Source organism: Porites lutea, chromosome 8 (assembly GCF_958299795.1).
Source record: "Porites lutea chromosome 8, jaPorLute2.1, whole genome shotgun sequence".
Classification (NCBI taxonomy): domain Eukaryota; kingdom Metazoa; phylum Cnidaria; class Anthozoa; order Scleractinia; family Poritidae; genus Porites; species Porites lutea.
In genome coordinates, this window is record NC_133208.1 from 32,511,090 (window position 1) to 32,530,631 (window position 19,542).

At 40.6% G+C, this 19,542-nt stretch overlaps 2 protein-coding genes across 2 annotated transcripts in view; both read left to right on the forward strand.

Moving 5' to 3' along the window:
* The window catches only part of LOC140946178 (dual serine/threonine and tyrosine protein kinase-like), a 30,324-nt gene extending 14,644 nt beyond the window's left edge, over nucleotides 1–15,680 (forward strand). The window contains exons 2-4 of the mRNA XM_073395262.1: nucleotides 3,180–4,699; nucleotides 13,998–14,244; nucleotides 14,733–15,680. Of these exons, the coding sequence (XP_073251363.1) occupies nucleotides 3,180–4,699; nucleotides 13,998–14,244; nucleotides 14,733–15,131 (2,166 nt within the window). The 3' untranslated portion in view covers nucleotides 15,132–15,680. The remainder of the gene's footprint in view (nucleotides 1–3,179; nucleotides 4,700–13,997; nucleotides 14,245–14,732) is intronic.
* A 903-nt stretch (nucleotides 15,681–16,583) lies between these two features.
* Nucleotides 16,584–18,501, forward strand: LOC140945876 (uncharacterized). Its single transcript, XM_073394933.1, has one exon. The coding sequence runs from the start codon at nucleotides 16,804–16,806 to the stop codon at nucleotides 17,545–17,547; it is 744 nt and encodes a 247-aa protein (XP_073251034.1). The 5' UTR covers nucleotides 16,584–16,803; the 3' UTR covers nucleotides 17,548–18,501.
* Nucleotides 18,502–19,542: the final 1,041 nt, after the last annotated feature.

Here is a 19,542-nt window from a genome sequence, read left to right on the forward strand (position 1 = left end):
TACTTTTATGGACAGAGACGCAGAGAGAAATTCAAAAAGGCTCTAGAGGGCGCTCTCAAGTTCTTTCGTGGAATAATAAAACCGAGCAAGGATTGTGTTTTCAAAGCCTCGTAGTTAAAAGAAAAGATGTTCTCGGTGTATGGAAAAGCGGCTCATATACCAGCTTCTGCCGAAACTATTTCCGATTATTGGTTGCACAAGACCGGGACAAAGAAGACGATATCAGTGCTTCAGATATCTAAGTTCTGATTTACAACATCCTCCCGTTAAAAGGGTCTTGTTACTGTAAATAAAATTAGAGCGAGAGCGAGGTAGCCATGTATTGAGAATAGCCGACAGCACCAAGGCTTTAGCTTGACTTTGCTTGTGCCGGTTACGATAGCGTACGTGATTGGAATTCGTTCGCTTCCTCTTCCAATTTTTTTTCTTTCACTTTTGAAATGTCTTAAGCTCAAGCGGGCGCCATCATATTTCGCCAACGGAATTGACCTTTGCTATAAACTCTCACTTCTTTTTTAACTGAACTTGTTACAGCTTTCACGAGCTCTCTGTGACGTGGTGGAATTTCCTGCTGATTGATAATTTTCTAGGCATAGGTGTTTGACCATCGCACCTTCCTATTAATTTATTCTTGCAGCTCCTTTCAACCACCCGAATATACGAGGGATAACCAACAAAACCTAAAGAAAGAAAAGAGATTTTCCCTCGGACGATTCTCGGCCTGATCTACATCAGCTTTTTAGCTACAGGAATGAGTGCCTGTTGTAACTCTGTAAACAAAAGCAATTTACAATTTTCCGGGCACACGTTTTTTTACAAACAGAGCGTTGGCGATCTTACACTAGCACAATTCCTAAAACATGTTATAATTCCTCAAAAACGGCAGGTTTTTCATTACAAGTACTCGAAAACTCCTCAACGGAGGTTTCAGAAAAAAGCGAAATCGTACCAACACATGCACCGGAGCTCGGCCAGACCGTAAGGTGAGATTTATTTCAGGCGAGCTTTTTGACACGCGAAGCTGACAACCCAACGACCGGAAGTGATCTTGATTGGATGGTATCGAATCATGCTGTGTGGGGGTGGAAGGCTCCAGTAAAAGCATCTGTGTCAGGCGTATCTATCCTTCAGCTCTCTCCCTTTTTCGCTTCCATTTTTCCCCCTTTCCCCCAGAAACGCCTGATACTCAGGCTAGGATTAACAAAACATGGACTAATAACTGGATTAATAAAACATGGATTAACAAGACGCTTTTGTGGGAGCGTACACTTCGGCGTCGTGGTTGTGGATTAATTAAGAATGTGGCGGAAAAGTAAGAAACGATATTTTTCCGGATACCCTTCCATACAAATACCCTTACTTTTCTCCTTTTGTGTATCAGACGTCTTAACTTCTTCACAGGAAGTCTGCTACGTAGGTGCATGACCGTGGCTGTAACCCATTTCGATTGTAATTTCTGTCATAAATAAATTGCGAATGACGAGATCTCAGTCCCACTTCCTGTATTTCCTCTACAACATTACAACACTTTCCTTATGTACAGTTCACTTTATACCTTCTCCAGCAACGTAACTTACTAAAATTAGTACATACACTCCCTCGAAAAACTTGCTGAAAATGCACAATCTCCGCACCGTGGATAATTCGTGAACAACATCGCAACATAAACTAGAAATACGTATCTCGCAATAACCCTAGCGAAACTAGTTTTTTTAGTAACGCTGCTCAAGTCAAGCCCTGTCGGGCGGGGTAAGGAACTGGATGGATGACCCACCCCCCCGGGTGACCCACCGCGAATATCGTCGTGAAAGTTCCTACTTTGTTCTTTCTTTTCTTCTTTTTTTTTTGCCTGTTGTGAGGTGTTAGTTTTAAAAGTGTATTGAAAAGCATATTTAGCATTATTTTGGCCGCTGGGTTAAGGAAAAAAAAACACAAACACGACAGTGCAGTTCGCGTTAAAATTAACATAAGCTTACTTCGAGCCGTAGTACAGAACTGAAACTTTGATACATCGGCGGGGAATTTAAGCGGCAAACTAATAAATTTGGGTTTTCCACGGTGTAAAACGAATTCAGGCGAAAAAGACAAGGTTTCGACGGTAAAAAGCCAAACTGAAACGCACTTTGGAAAAACAATATACCGTAAAATTCCGAAAATAAGCCCCGGGGCTTATATTTCTCAAAGACCCTTTTAGAGGGTGTTGTGAATTCGTACATTGCGTTACGCTCGTTTGTATTTTTGTTTAATTCGTTAATTTTTTACCAGTTTTGACATTTACTATTATTATGACAGTTGACTAGCCTTGGAGTCTTTACCAGATCTAATCGGAGAGTACACGGAGTTTTTTACGGAGTTATTTCATTTCAATTTTTCCTATTTTGCCGTTCTTTCCTTTTCTACGCTTGGAGGAACTATAACATAAGTTCTGTTTCATTTTTGTCTTTCATTTTAGGTTTGTTTTACACAATAGTTATGTTTTGTTGCGTAAAGCGTGTCTATGTATTTTCATTTCTCACCATATGCTTTGTTGATACTGCAATAAACAAACTTTAATCGAGTATGGAGCGTATGGTTGATCACAGCGAACTCCACCCGTGGAAACGCGACAGAGCACAGGCAGCCCAACCGCACTATGTGTGGGTTCGGGCTTCAGAGGTCATTTGGTCGGAATATACTAGAATTATTAGTGTATTATCTGAGGCCAAGTGAATGTAAAAATCTTAAAGATATGAAGTCTTCTTGTTTGTCTATCTGTACTAGTAGCCTTTAAGATAACGAAGGTCGATATTTCTTGCATTATTACATGTGATTCGTGCCCTTATTGTTCGAATTTTATCACACGTATTCGAATCTACGACGCTAAGAAAAAAAATCATGATCACGCGAAATATTGATTCAAAAAGCTCCCTTACCTTTATTTCATAGCCAGTCTGTGTCCTACGGCCGGTTAAACGTAGTTTAGTCGACTTTTTTCCATCGAGTACTGAACACTATAAAAGTTCAAAGTCGCCAAGTTTGATGGTCAAACTGAGCTTAAAGGAGTTTTAAAGTTTTCACTTTTTAGTCCGAGATGACTATATAGCTCATCATCTGATATCAAGATCACATTTTTTAAACCCTTTTTGCCTGAAAAAGCAAAATTAAAGCCAGTAGTATTGCAACCTTTTTCTTTCTTGCAGGACCGTGACACAATTCGTTTCATACAAGATACGTATCCGCAGCTGTCGTTTATGTTCGTGTGTAACAAGATAGACACGTCAGCAGAAGCAAAACAATTCGACAACAGAAGTTCTGATGAGATCGATTCTGAAGACGAAGAAACGACGATAGAATTCGACAAGCAGAGAACTGTCTTTTCCCAGTTACAGAGCCACGGCCTCATAGATGACGACGATTCGTATGAAACATGCTGCTGCTTTTATGGCATATCAGCACAGGATGTCCGAGAAGAAAGAATACGCAAGAGAAGTGGCAAGGCAACACAGGCTTTCGCCAGGTTTAAAGAGGGATTGTTAGCGATTTTAGACGAAACTGTCAAGCTACAGGGCAAACAAGTGGTGAACAAGCTGATTCTTTTCCAAATGGCTCTTGTTCAGGCCGCAGAAAGGAAAAGGCGGACATTGAGTAGCAAACTATTACTATTTGGAGGTTCTCTAGTCTATGATACCGCTAAAAGTATCGGAAAATCATTGCATGACACGTTGATGTCCACTGTTGCAAACAAAGTCAAACTGGAAATGCTGGTTAACTGCAATGTCATAAACCTTGAAGAAAGATTAATATCAGCTGCAGAACTATATCAATATCACGGAATAAAGAGTGGTTTGACATTGTTAGAAGCAAAGAGATATTATCTATCGCTGATGAAGGATAGCGAGGACGAAGAAAGGCCTGAGTTTTCCTCTCAAAGAGAAGACGCCCCATTTTTGCAGTTCTTGGTCAGTATGAAAGAAGCGATCCTGGATAGGACCTTTAATGTTTTAAAACGTGTCGTAGAGGTTTTCTTAAAAGGAGCAACTGACCAAGTTGAAATTCATTCTAGACGACTTTGCAATCTACATGTAAGACTTGCATACATAGAAGTGTATGGATCATGGCTGCTTAAAACAGAGAGAAGCTCCCTGTTAAAAACGGATGCTAACGGGCTAACCCTCATTAAAGGGACGGTAAGTGTTGCATTAAGGAAAATCTTGAAAAAGTTGATTATGGAAGGGGTATTTCACGTGATGACTGAGTGGAGAGCCCCCACTAATCTAGAGGACCAGCAAAGCAAAAGAAAAATTATGGAACAGTTACTTTCAAAATTAAACAGCAAAGCCATTACTGAGTCAATTTGTGCTGCCTGTACGAAAAGTTTGGAAGACATGCATGATGCTTTCTTTAGATTAATTGATGATTGCAGTCAACTGAGCCACTCCAAATTAACTACAACGTCTAAACAAATCGAGGAAATAGGCACATTGTATGTTCCCACCCTGACGCACCTTGTCGTGAAAGCTCTCGCTCTGCAGTTCCTGTTAACCAAGGGACCTCTGGTACTGGGTCCAGCTGTGAAGGCCACAAAACATGGTCAGCTTCATGAGTGTGCTGGTTGGGCAGAGGAATCGACCAGTGGCGCATGCGTGGTGAAGGTGATCAAGGAGGAAGAGGTGGAGGCAGAAGTCTGGGCACAGACGTCAGTAGATCTCCTTAACACCATGTAAGCAACACTTGAGTTTTTAAGAGACAAACGTTTGCTCATTAAAATCGCCATATTTATAGCAATTACTACGGATACTGCAAGAGTCGCTATAACTATTGCATTTTCCAATCACTAAAATGAAACATTGCATTAGCATGTGTAATCAAATGGCGACGAGTGAAATTAGGGAATAATTTCACGGAAAAGGCTCGGGAAATTATTAGGATTTGGACAAAACGCGCGTGAAAATTTCACGAGTATCCCATATTATTACCTATTAATATCATAGGTGACGAATTACTCCTTAATTTTGGCGTGAAATTTCAGCGTTAATTTGTAATTGCACATGTGAAATTACAAAATTGTCATGGCAACCCTTCCGTGCGTCTCAGTGTCAAGATGGCGACGAAGTTTTAAAAATGCCGCGAATGAAGATGTCAGGGCACAAAAAGACGCTTTAGAAAACCTGAACACACAAGAGAACATCAAGCAGGATTCTAACAGGTATTTTGCCGAAAAAGTCTGAAAAATTCTGAACTTTATAAGCCAAATTTAAGGTCTAAACATTTGAAAGAGTGGAGTTCTCGATCGATACGATCCAGAAAAGGATAAACATGGCCGATAAACATGTCAAAAATCCAAGTTTGCTAACGTAATTCGTCACCTATAATATTAATAGGTAATCAAATGGTATACTCGTGAAATTAGGGAATAATTTCACTTGCGTTTTGTCCAAATCCTAATAATTTCCCGAGGATTTGGACAAAACGCAAGTGAAATTATTCCCTAATTTCACTCGTCACCATTTGATTACACATACTAATATCATGGGCGACGAATTACCTTAGCAATCTTGAATTTTTCACATATTTATCCTGGATCGCATTGATCGAGAACTCCACTCTCTCAAATATTTAGACCTTAAATTTGGCTTAAGTTCAGAATTTTCACAATTTTTTTTCACAACATACTGTAGTGATCCCAAGAGCAATAAGGTATCCAAACAAACAGATTTAACTCAACCAATTTCATTGCAATCGTAACATGGCCGCCGCTATCAAAAGCACATGGTCAAGCTATCCCAACATACTCAGCGGCCTAATACATTACATCTCTCCTTTCCTCAGAAAATGCTCCTTTACATGAAAAAGGAAATCTCCACTATCAGTAAGTCAACTGTACTAACGACTAGTAATAGTTGACACTACAGCTGCACCCGCCCTGTATGTAGTATTCTTGCTTCTTGTGTAGCTCTTTGAAATATACCGATTCATAATGAAGATGTTCATACACACATATTCAATACAATAGGTGAGATAAATACAGGAAATAAACGCAAGGTTCCATGCACAGTTTCGGTTCGATTTACACAGCTTTGATCAAAACATTCTCAGTTTCGAGAATAGTTTATTCTAAACCATAAGAAAAGATTTAATTAGGAGTTTAATTTTTCGCTATTTCTATTTCACTTTTTACATTTAGTTCATTTCATTTGCCGGAAAGTAAGCCTTAGAAATTAAAAGGACGTTTGATCAATTCACGCTCGTGCATTCTAGTCTTATTTTAAACTTTATAGCGGAAAGACATCTGTGAGCAGGGAATAAGTCAGCACAGAACTTGATGGTCGGAGAATTTCTGTAATCGTCCATCGCTCTGCTAGTGATAAGCTAGCCGTTGAATCATTCACTCGTCTTGCTTGTTTTGAGCCGAGTCTTATTCCGGTCAAAGAGAGAGAAAGAGTGTCTGGCAAGGTTCAGCTGAAGGTTTCCAATCAAAGATTTGTGAACTCTTGTCTGGCAAACTCACTTGGCGGTGTTAAAATATACACTGTTCTACGCACCTTATAACTTCATCTGCGCTTAACGAGTGTCTTTTGGTCTATAACTTTCATAACAACTGCTCCACAGAATGTCACTGATAACACGAAACGCAAAAGAGTATCGAAGTATGACTGCACAATTAATGTCACAAAATCTACCTATTGTAAGCTTTTTGTGTTTTACGTCATCCTAACCATTTCATACTTGCGGGCGAAAACAATAGAAACGTCATCATTACCTACCGATTCCTCGCGGCCCCTGTTCAAGCAAATCGAGATTTTCTCTATATTGACTGTATGACTGTATATTTCAACTGTAAGTACTTTCCTTAATATACGCGCGAGTTACTAGAGTGCCTCCTCGGGATTTCGCCTTCTGGGCGAAATCCCTGCGGGGGGAATAAAGTCTCTTGCTTCTAAATACGCAAACAGAAACTTAAATGTTCAAACTGTGCTTAGTTCTGAAAAGAGAATCAGTGTTCATGTTCCCCAAAGAAAATTAACAACATAGTCTCTTAATCTCTCTGGTAATCTCCTTGTCCTCTGGGGTCTCAAATTCGTGGATGGCTCTGGTGCCGCTCCAACATTCTCATTCTCCCTCTATCCAGCAGCTCGGCAGTCGATTCTGGTATGGTTGGTTGGTAAGGTGATGGCACAGGGTCTATTTCCTGCTGGGGTGTGGGGGGTGTTGACAAAGAGTCTGACCCTTGTAGGGGTGTGGGATCTCCCTCTCTAATGTATTACTTCACATGACCTGTGTTTCTGGAGTACTGGTTCCCTGTTGGACTCTCTACTACGAGGCTGTTTACGGTCTTGCTGACGACCTTAAAGGGGTTTGGGTTGAATGCAGAGCTGAGTTTTTTTAGTCTTGTCTTGTTGGGCGAGAACTTCATCACCCAGTTCGATTCTGGAGGGACTGGCCCTGCGGTGTATGTCTGCATAAGCTTTACTCTTAGCTTTCTGTTCAGCATCGCGATCATGTACTTCGTGGTCATAAGCATGGCCGATGCTTAAATCAGGGATCTTCCCTTTGACTTTCCGGTTAAACAGTAGCTCAGCAGGACTCCTTCCTGTCGTATTATGAGGAATGCTTCTATAGGCAGTGAGATACTTCCTTAATTCTGCTCTCCGTGGTTTGTTCTCTGCTTGAGCAATTTGTAGTTGTTTCAACAGTGACCGATTCTGTCTCTCGACCTCTCCGTTGGCTTGGGCCCACTCGGTAGTAACGTTCTGATATATAATACTATGCTGTTCACAATATTCTCTAAACTCATTCGACTTAAATTGTGGACCATTGTCTGACTTGATGGTATTTGGCAGCGCATGTGTGCGCAAGGTATCAGCCAGACGGTCTATGATCTTTTCAGTGGTAGTGGACTGCATAACTTCGACTTCGTAAACTCGGCTGTAGTAATCAACAATGACTAATAGTGAATGTCCGGATGGTAGTGGTCCCCTTAAATCTACTGCTAAGTCTTGCCAGGGTCCATCGGGTAATGAGGTGGATCGAATAGGTTCAGGGGGATCTGACCGTGCCACCAGCTGACACCCCAGGCACGCTCGGCAGTGTCTCTCAGCCGCTTTATCCACCACTGGCCACCACACTTTGGTTCTGAGGTTCTGTTTGGTGCCAACCACGCCCAAGTGGCCTTCATGAGTCCTTGGCTACAGCTTACTAGGAATAATCATGCGGGTACCTAGTAAGCACGAGCTGACTAGTGACACACAACTCCCCCGCCACTATCATATACTGCCTACACTTTTCAAGCCGCCCCGTTGCAGTAGCCTTCCTCACTTCTCTCAGTTCTTCATCATCAGCAGAGGCCTCTTCTATCTCACGGGTTGTGAGTGCTGTTGGTGTTGCACTTACAGCAACAAACCTAACATACTCTTCAGTACACCGTTGGTGTTTGTCAGGTTCAACCTTCCTATGAAGTGGTCGCGACAATGGATCAGCAATGTTCTCGCGCCCAGGCCTGTGTATCACACTGAAATAATATGGCTGTAATCTGAGAACCCATCGCTCTATCCTTGCACATGGTCTTGACCGTGGACCATATATGACCTCTAAAGGCTTGTGTTCGGTCTCTACAACAAACTTCATCCCATACACATAGACATGGAATCTCTCACACGCCCACACCACACCCAGTGCCTCCTCCTCTGTCTGGGAATATCTCTGCTCGCATTCGGTCAAACTACGACTAGCATAACATACCGGTGTCCATGCACCGTCCTGCTCCTAATGATAATAATAAATAATAATAATAAGAATTTGTATAGCGCCATATCCGTAGGCTCATGGCGCTTTACAAGTGAATACTTCAAACCGAAAATTTTGTAGATTGAAAAATTTACTTCAATAATAAAACACAAAGTTAAAAATTCTTATCTAAAAATTAAAGTTAAAAGTAAAAGTAAAAATTAAAAATAAAAAAATTCTTATCGCAATATTTACACTATATACATTACTCTAACAGAACTTTAATTAACATACTCTTTAAATAAGAAGGTCTTTATAGAAGTTTTAAATTTTAAAATGTCATCATGAATGCGTATTTGTTCTGCCAGTGAATTCCAAATTGTAGGTGCTGCAAATGAGAATGATCTACAGCCATGTTTCTTGAATTTTGCTGATGGTACTGTCAGAAGCCTCTTAGAAGAAGGGTTGGAACATTTCTGTTATATAGGAAGTTGCTAACCCATGTAAGGCTTTAAAGGTTAACAGAAGCATCTTGTATTTGATACGGCTGTATATGGGAAGCCAGTGTAACTGTTCGAGAATTGGCGTGATATAAAGATCTTGTTTCCTGGAACGAGTTACAGGGCGTGCAGCACAGTTTTGGACAGCTTGTAGACGATCAATCAGAGATTGAGGAAGGCCACAGAGTAATGAATTACAACTATCTAATTTAGAGGAAATAAAAGCATGAACTAGGATTTCAGGGTCTTTTTGTGAGAGACTGTCTCTTACTTTAGCTATATTCCTAAGATGAAGAAAACAAGTTTTACATAAGGTAGTGACGTGTTCGGCAAGAGTCATTTCTTGATCGAAGGCGACTCCGATGTTCCTAGCGGGACTCACAGACGTTATTCGTTCACCGGATACTTGGATAGCCTCAATAGGCGGGAGTGGGCGATGGCTGGCATTCAGAATAAGAAGCTCGGTTTTTCCCCTGTTTAGCTTCAGTTTGTTTCGGACCAATCAGGAATCAGCATGACTCACACATGCTCCTATACGCGCTAAAGATGACTGTTGCTTGGCTATAATGAGCCTAAAAGCAAGGTAGAGTTGGGTGTCGTCGGCGTATAGGTGAAACTCGAGTCCATGATGTCTCACAATATCGCCCAAAGGGGAGATGTACAACGAGTGCAGAATCGGTCCAAGAACGGCGCTTAGCCCAACTGGACTGGCGTGCGTGATTATCTTGGTGGGTGCATTCTTATCGAAATATGCCAAAGTGCAAACTTCTGCCATCTTCTGTTTGAGACATTCAAAGGACTTCTTCCGCTCTGGCCCAAATTCAAAAGGTGTCTCTTTCCTTGTCAGTGGCAAAGTGACTGGGTATGAACCGGCTACTGTAGTTGGCTAAACCCAGAAAGCTACGTACATCTGACGCACTCTTTGGTTCTTCCACCTCTACTACTCTACCTCGTCAACTGCGGGAATTGGATATCGTCTTCGCATGATTGCTTGGTTTGCCTGTCTCATGTCAACACGTAGGCGGATTTCCCCGTTGTTCTTTGGGACGATCACCACAGGGTTGACCCAGGGGGCTGGGCCTTTCACTGGTTCAATTATTCCCAGGTCCAACAGATCTGTGGTCTTATCTCGGATCTTTCCTGTCAAATTAAAAGGTATCCCTCTATAAGGCTGTGCAATAGGTTTTACAGTGCGGTCTATATCCAGGGATATCTGTTTGTTTTTCAATTTTCCGACACCCTCAAAGACCTCTGGGTACTGCTCTTTTAAACTGTCAGCTTACTTGTTACCATAGCAATATCAATGCCAACTTTTAACACTCCCAGTTTTGTGGCTGTTATCTTTCCAAGCAGTGACATTCCTCTACCTTTTTAATTACCAAGACCTCAGCTTTGGTGGATCTATCACAAACACTCACTGTACACTTAAAACTACCCTTAACTGGCAGTGGCTGACTAGACGGGGTAGCAGCTTGTGACTCACATTTCACACCCTTCACCTTTAGCTGTTCCCACTTCCCCTCGTCAATAATGTTGCTGTTTGCCCCAGAGTCTATTAACATCTTAAGGTCTACTCCTCCTACTTGTACGGTGACCATTTCTGAGTGTTCTCCTTTTGTAATACTGAATGCATAGTCATGCTGGGGCCCAGGGTCATTGTCATCGGGTTCCCTAACAACCTGACGAGCGTATGACTTTGTCGTTGTAAACTTTTTCAAAATGATCCTTCCCGTGACACTTTCTACATGTTTTGCCTCTTGCTGGGCACTGGGGATCACGACCGAAATGTCTCAATAAACCACATTTGAAACATATCTTATCTCTCCCTTGGAAACGCCCTTGTGTGCTAGTGCTCGGATTGTTACTTCTCTCATTGATTTTATTGATAATTTCTGATTCTTCCCCCTTTAATGAAAGTGCAGCCAGTTTGGTTTCTATCTTTTTGCATTTTGTAGCAACCTCAAGGGTGCGTATTAAGTTCAGTCCTTGGCCCTCTTCAAGCAATTTTCGTTTAATGTCAGTGGAAGTGCACTTATTCAAAACTGCATCATCTCTTATCTGGTTGTCGGTATCAGTGCCAAAATCACAATCTTTAGCTGTTTCCCTTAAGCGAGTGACAAACTGTTGAACTGTCTCACCCGGGCTTTACGTGATCCGACGAAAGGTCTGGCGGGAAAATGCTGAATTTACCTGTGGCACGAAATAGGCGTTGAGAGCTTCAACAGCACTGGCGTAATTTGTAGCATCCCCGGTTTCAGTTAAGGTGGTAAATATCTCCTGTTCATCAGGCCCAGCCAGATGGAGTAACATTGCTCTTCGCCTCTGTTTAGTTGCTGCTGTGGTTCCTTCGTTTATAATAAGCCCTTTCCCGTCGGTGTACAGTTCTAATGAATTGAAGTTAACCACCTCGTCCATCGGGGACTAATCGTCGCTGGATCAGAGAAACAATCAAACTTCGGTAACACGTTCTTTTCCATTCTTTTGTCGTCATCGCCAATGTAGTGATCCCAAGAGCAAAAAAAGTATTCAAACTGAAACAGATTTAACTCAACCAATTTCATTGCAATCGTAACATGGCCGCCGCTATCAAAAGCACATTGTCAACCTATCCCAGCATACTTAGCGGCCTAAAACATTACACACACCTGTTAGAATCCCTCTTGATGTGCTCTTTCGTGTGTTCAGGTTTTCTGAAGCGTCTTTTTGTGCCCTGACATCTTCATTCACAGCATTTTAAAACTTCGTCGCCATCTTGACACGGAAACGTACGGAAGGTTGCCATGGCAATTCATATGAAATTACAAATTAAATTTGAAATTCCGCGCCAAGAGTAAGGAGTAATTCCTCACCTATGATATTACAATCGATGTTGCCCTTTTTCACTGCCTCATAACGCCAATGCCTTTGTCCGTTTGAGGACACCCAGAGTAGTATTATAGTAAGGATGAAATTGAACGTTATTACGTAGGAATATTATTAACGCCAATGTGGTGGTGGTGGTTGTGGTGGTGAAGGGAGGAAAATGAAAAATTGTTTTTGGTGGTAGAAAGAACTAGTTTGCCTTCATCCTCAGTAAAATTCCCACGATTTGCGCGCCAAGAATCAGTGAACCGGAACTGGAATAAGTGACAGGAAATAGAACTTGCACAATTACGTTAGTCTTCGACTCACAGACGTATAACGCTTCTTCCTTTGACAACAGGAATCAAACAATGAATAGTTTTCTTAGTTTCAAAAGTCGACCAATCATAAAAGCAAACAAAGTTAATTTCATCCCTACTACACTACTATTCAGTTTGTTTACGGAGAGTTTAAATACACCATACCCCCTATATATATATCCCTTCTAAAGGATCCTTAAAGTGGAGTTAATATTTCGCAGCTATTCAGTCCAAAACATAGTTACTTTCACTCGTCAGAAAGAGTAAAAACTCCAGATTTGCGGTAAATATGGTGTAAAAAAAATTTATCAACGGGATTATTCTGTATCTAAGATTTTTACTGTCCTTTTGGCGTTGAAATAACTATTTTGAAAATTATTGTGCAACTGTGAAAACTTTTATTGGTTGCTATCTTAAGGCTGCTACAAAATCTAAGGCGTCAAATTCGCTACATTCTTCTCGATTCTTAATTCCAATGTCTCTAAAAATGATCTCACAAAAGTACACTTTCGCGTCTAATCTTGTATTCATAACGACATTCATTCAAAGCAAAGTCCAATTTGGAAACAATCTTTTAACAAGTCTAGGTTTCACTGACAGAGAAAACGCTAAGGGCAAACATCCGGTTCTATATAAAAAAGGTGTTTGTATTCTTATTTCAATCTTAAAGGTCTTAAAGGCTTGATTCGCATAAAAATAAGTGGCTTCAATATTCGGTATTACTAGGCATGAGTTCATATCTTCACAGCAACAGTTTACCATAATTCTTATTTCAATTTACATCTATACTATTGGCACTACCAAAACCATTACCATTACCGTTTCGTAACCATCTGCCACTTATTGGCCATATTCGAAAGAAGCGAAGAACTGGTACGACTTATTACCATAAAGGCTCTAGGGAGGGTTTGGAGAGACAGTAAAAACATAAAGGACAGCAGCAAGCTATACCTGAAGATGCACTCAGGGGTATTCTAAATGAAGAAGACCCTGGTTGATCAGGGTCTGTAGGAATTCTTTAAAAATGAAAATTAGTTCCATGTCTGAAACTATAATTGCAGTTTGGAACAAAGCACTTGTGGTGCGTTAGACAAGACAATACAATGCTTTATGTGGAGTCTTATACAGTCCTATGTACATCGACTTTATCCAAATAATTTAAAATCATAACACACATTGCACACTAGTGGAACTATCATCAATGTTAACCTAAAGAACTAATGATCTTCTTTTCTCATAGCAGTCGAATACGTATTTTGCAATTAACTTTTGCACTGGTTTGTTCTTGCTCGGAGGGTTTATTGAACACAAAGCTTGGAGCCAGGTTACTCTACACAGCAACTAGATTTGCACCAAATATGTATTCACTCCTGACAGTTCTTTGAATAACCTTCTCTAATCCTCGAGAGTCTGGATGGGAAATGGAGGCGGGGGGGGGGGGGGGGGAGGGGAGGGGGGCAAATGTCATTTGTCAGTTAAAATTTAGGCCAGTTGCCAGTTGTCAGTAAACCCCATCAAGACCCTCATTCACTCCTCTGCAGACTCACCGCGCAAATAATGCAATAATGCTAGCGTTATATTTATAGGCTAATAAAGACAAACTTGCTATTGGTTTCTGTGTACTTTATTACAGGAATATACAGGCAAGGATTGGGGAACCACATCGTAACCTTCTCCATGTCCATGGCTGGTTAATCCCTGAGCCCGGGGTTTTTCATGTTTTATCGGAAAAAGCCGACTCAGATGTGACCACCACCCTTCAACAGGGTCAGCTTCCTCTGAAGACAAGAATGAGGATAGCGTTGGATGTAATCAATGGAGTAAAGGCGCTTCATAAGGCACATTATTTACATCAGGACATCAAGGCAGATTCAGTTCTGGTATGTTAAGGCCGGGAAACATTAACTTTTTCTAGGAGGAAATCGTTAAATGAAAAACGGAGAAGTAATGAACCGTCGTTTTGCAAAACGGGTGTTTATATTAAGCGGGCAGCTGAAATTTTAACATAGTAATTACGTTTGAAAAGGCCGTCGGAATCACAGTACTCAATAAACGCAACTCCTAAAAACGGGACTTTAGAATACCACCTCTACAAACACAAGGATTTTGAAAAACAACTTTAAATGACTCGGTGTTTATAAGGCTTGAAACATTTAAGCCGCAAGTGGAGTTTTAAAGGAGATCCGACGATTGTCGATTTGCAGCCAATCTGCAAAATTCATAATTATTGCTACGAAGGTTGAACTGTTTCTCTTCCGGTGATCTTGTAATGGCTGGTATTGTGTACCTTTTTCGTATAGTTCTTCTAGTAAGCGACTCTTGACTCTAACATCTAATTATTATCTATTTTATATTTATTCGGCAACAGCTGATGAGAGACGGTACAGCGAAGATTAATATGTCCAAACCTGAAAAGCCATTCGAACAGACGCGGCAGGGAACACCTTTTCATATCTCTTTAGAGATGCATAAAAACTATGGAAAAGGTTTGCCACTCGACTTCTCCTATGACATCTATGCGTTTGGTGTCCTGCTTTGGGTGCTTTGCGAAGGATCTGGGTTGCATCGACCCCGAGCCTACGAGAGGTACAGCACTATCAAGGCCATGAAGCTGGCAGTTGAAAGGGAAATTTATCCAGAACGCCCCGTCGACACCACTGATGCTTGCTGGGAATTGATGACGAAATGTTGGCGCCAACGTTGCATTTTGACAGTGGATGACGTTTTGAAGGAGATGGAGGAAATATTTCATAATTGGGTTCAATAATGGCAGAGCAACTTGTGATGAACTCGACAAATTATGACATTTTGTTTCAGTAATTAAAAAAGATATTTACGTCACAGATAGTAGTCTGCTACACAGCCGTTTTTAGTGTCGTCACGCAACGCTCCTCCCCTGACTAACGGCTGCTGAAAATCGAACCACATTCCTTTCCCGCGATTAGCCAATTAGAATTCAGCTCCCATTTTCTGGAGGAGCGTTGCGTGACGACACTAAAAACGGCTGTGTAGCAGACTACACAGATAGTTGAAGATTTCAAAAGTACAAAGTGTGCTATCCAGCTCTTAGAAATTCGTTGTAAATTCAAACGGCATGTTGTGAGAGCACTTCTAATTCTGCGGATGCTTAGCCTTGTAGTCGTTTCGTTATCTGCGTTATTAAATCATAGAGCTATGAATAAGGGCCAGCTTCATTTCTTTATAACTGAGGGTGCTGGAAAACGTCCGTTTTTAAGGCGTATTTTTTATTGCAGGGATATATATATATAAGCAAATAAGCAAAGTCAAATAAAGGTGTACTGTACTTGTATGCGTTTCATTTTTGAGCTATTGGTATTCAACCAAAGTTGGTTCATGTTGCTTAGCAACAGCTATGACGTAAACTGTAGGTCGGGTCAAGTAACGGAAATAAGGTTAAGAACTGGGATGTGGGCGGTTTAGGTAACACCTCCAATACAATGATAACGATATCACGACATGCATGCATCGAATGAGTCTGGTGACATCCAATGAGTCTGGTGTCTGGTGAGCCTGGTGAGTCTAGGTGTCGTCTATTAGAGCGGTTTTCACTTGACTGTCGAAAGGGATTGGTTTTGGTTTTGGTTTTGGTTTTACTTCGCCCTTTGGTTGGCTAGTGTATTTACTTTGGTTTTGGTTTTACGACAGTCAAGTGAAAACCGCTCTAGTAGGCTACTTGTAGCCAGCTAGAAGATTTTGACACGTTAACAAAGTTGTTCATTCATTTATTTTTGAATCTAGAGTACTTCGCGTGACTTGCATACGATGGAACGGACGGAACGCATTCAGCATGTAAGATGCACGTGCACCGGTTAGACTTCAAGTCGAGGCTGCAGGTATGAGACACTGCAAGTACTGGTGACCGCAACTATTCAGTGACTATTGTTGAGTTCTGCTGAGTCAGAGTCTCTTAGACCCGGCTTATGGCTTAAGTACTGATTCATTTCGCTTGTTTAAAAGAACATTTAAACGATTTATTTAATTCTTATTACGAATTGCATTGTGTACATCTGATGAAGGTAATAACCTGCGCCGTGAGTAAATGAAATGTATTTATTTAATTAAAGCGGCATTCAAGACATAAATTATATGATCCCGGAAACAAAGCAATTACCATAACAAGTTCTGTGCCAATCAATAGAGATATTTACATGAGGCGTATATTCAGTAAAGTGATCCCAGGTAACGAAATAAAGGACTTTGCTGACACTTCTATTGTTTACCGATCAAAATAAACCGGGTGAAAAAGAATACGAGCGAATTCCGACCAAGTTAACCTTGAGACGCCGGACATATCACGTTTAATACTGCACGAATCTATTTTTCTAACTTCTTCTAGAGCGGTATTAGTGAGAGTACTACTGAGTAAAAGTCTGTTTATACCTTCATTTCATCATGCTGAGAGAACAAAGAGATAAACCATGGAAATCAAGAAACAGTATCCATTCGATCTGCCATCCAAGCCGTCTGTTATGAAATTTCTTCCCGGAATTTTTGTAATGGATGATTTTAAACGGTCTAAATCCCCTTTAGGAAGATGTCTGGAGAAACGCCAGTGGGGCAGTGAGACTGATATTCCACAATCTTCACTGCCACCGATTTCAAGCAACGACACGAGAAAGAACAATAACTACAAATGGATACCGAATAACAGCAGTGGGAAACAATTGTATTCCAACAGACCGCCGACTCCCAGTCCGGGTAGAAACCCTGATTCAGTCTTTTCTTTCGGTAGAACATCCAGAATTTCACCTTCTAACTTATCACATAGGCTCTCTCTCAGCTTGGATTTAAGGCCGATTATTGGTGGTGTTGACCTGCGCCGGCACAGTGCTGGATTTGCGGATTCTTCTCCCGAAGTTGAATACAGTCCACGACTGTGTGCACGAAGTCTTCCACCGAGTCCAAGGTTGCATCGTAACCAGAGGATTCACCATCGGAATTTAAGGCGAATGTCGAGCGACTCTGAACAGGGTGACTCAAAAGAAGATCGCATCATAAATTGGATACGTGATGTCTCAGAAAAAACTCAAGGTCACTCTCAAACTCAAAGCTTTGACGATGACGAAGAAACTTTGTTTAATTACCCTATGGAGAAAAATGACGATTTAGGTTTTAATAGTGTTAATGGCCTTCCTGTGATTCAAGAAGGCCGAAAAACTTAGCAATCTTTAATAGTTTTGACAAAATTTTGCACTGGGGTTGAGTTAATTGCTCATATGAAATCCCTACTAAAGTAGACGACTTTGGAAATAAGCTATCAGTGACGGCGTACCGTTCTTAGAAGGATAAATTAAACCACTTCTGTGTGTCTGGGCTTTTTGTGTGGCCGGGATTTGGCCGTATCTTTCCAATTATAAGCACCTGTGGCTTTCCGCGAACCATGGAATTGAAACAAAACTAAATATACCGGCATGTAGTGTGCAGAACACCTTGACAATTGTGTATTGATCCAGTGAAACCCTTTTTAAAATTCATAGGGTTACATAAGTTTGTTACAAAGGAACAATTTTGCTTTTGGCTTGCTAAGTATGTGTGAGCAACTTCTGCCTGCTGGAGTCAGTCAGAGTTTTTCTGCGAATTAAGTGTCAATTCGAACTGACAACGGCTTTGAAGCCTATGTATGGAGGCAACTAAAAATGGTGGTGGTTCTTAATACACATGCAAGCTTGTACCTTGTGGTCTATACCATAAAAATCGTTTACCACTATTTTCACAGCTTCACGAAAACGAGACCTTCGAAATCAAGACAACTTGGAAATAAAATTCCATCAATCAAACGGTAAAAAGAGCGCCAGCTTTCGCCTGCTGGCCACCCTTGCGATCAAACCGTTTGATTGATAGAATTCCACGGAATTCTGTTTTCCAAGTAAGAGTTTGGATCTCGGAAGACGGTCGTAGTCAAAACAGAGGTAACAGTTCCTTCAAGGGAAATAACTTTTTAGGTGTGAGTATTGAAAAAAAGATTTAAAAGTTATTTTGGAACGAGATAAACTGCTACGATATTTAGTAACGGTCATGTTCATAGTTTCTTGTTAATTTTCATCGTCTCACCAACCTATTTTTCTGAAAAGGGACAAAAAGATATCAGAAATTAAACTCTTTTATTACTCCAAGAATACAGTCCTTACTTCAGTGAGCCGTCAAATGTAGTTCAGTAATTGCATATCGCATTTGCCGGGTATTAAAGCCGGGTTTCATGCCTGACAGGAAACGAGTGAACGTCACATTCTGCCTTCGTGCTCTCTGCAGGCATGCTGGTGTTTAAACATTTACAGAAATTGCCTTTACAAGCAAGATCCTCGTTATGACGGCTTGTAAAGAAGTTATTTCTTATTTTTACCCAACCGACGATAGGCGATGGGAAAGGAATCAGTTTATTGGCATGGCGTGATTCAGCCATGTGGGTGGCGGAAAAAATCACATGTACATAATTATAAATTATGTGTGTTAGATGATGCAAATAGAAAATTGTACAAAAACTGAAGAATTCTATTGTCCGCGTTGTCGTTTTTAAATATTTACAAACATTACAGTTCTTATAGTTTAATATTTTATTACGTGCAAGCAGTACCTAATAAGGTCAAGACGCATTTCTAAGTCATCTCTCTGCTAATAAAGAATAAAGATTTATCTTGACAACTAAATATCATCTTTCGCACTTAATCACGATTCGTTATTTCCTTAAAATGGGGCTTTTTTTTAGCTGTCGACTGACTTCTTACTATAAAAAGTCTTTTTAGATCTAAAATCGATAATCCTAGTGGCAAGAGGTCGCGCAAGACCTATTTACATTAAAAACTTAAAGTCGCTAATGTAAACCGCCTACTGCTGATATACTAATTGTTTTAATGTGAATACCAATTTCAAAGGCTAAGAATGAAACCAATTGAATAGCGATTCTTTGAATAGTTTTTGTCTTTCGGTATCATGGATGAATCAGTCAAGTTCATGTTTCAGTTTTGGAAGAATAAGATAAAAAGTTATATTTTTTCTGACCCTTTTTAAAATTGTTCTTCTCTGCAGTTTTATCTTTCTTCGATATTTCTGTTGAAGCACTGAGGCGTTATTTAATAACATTTGCATTTTCTCTCAATAAAAGGCCTAATGATTTCCAAAGCTGATCAAAGACAAGGAATTATCCATCACTCCATTTAATA

Bases quoted from the DNA above. Each gene is read 5' to 3' on its own strand.
- LOC140945876 (XM_073394933.1), top strand. From the start codon at position 16,804: ATGGAAATCAAGAAACAGTATCCATTCGATCTGCCATCCAAGCCGTCT.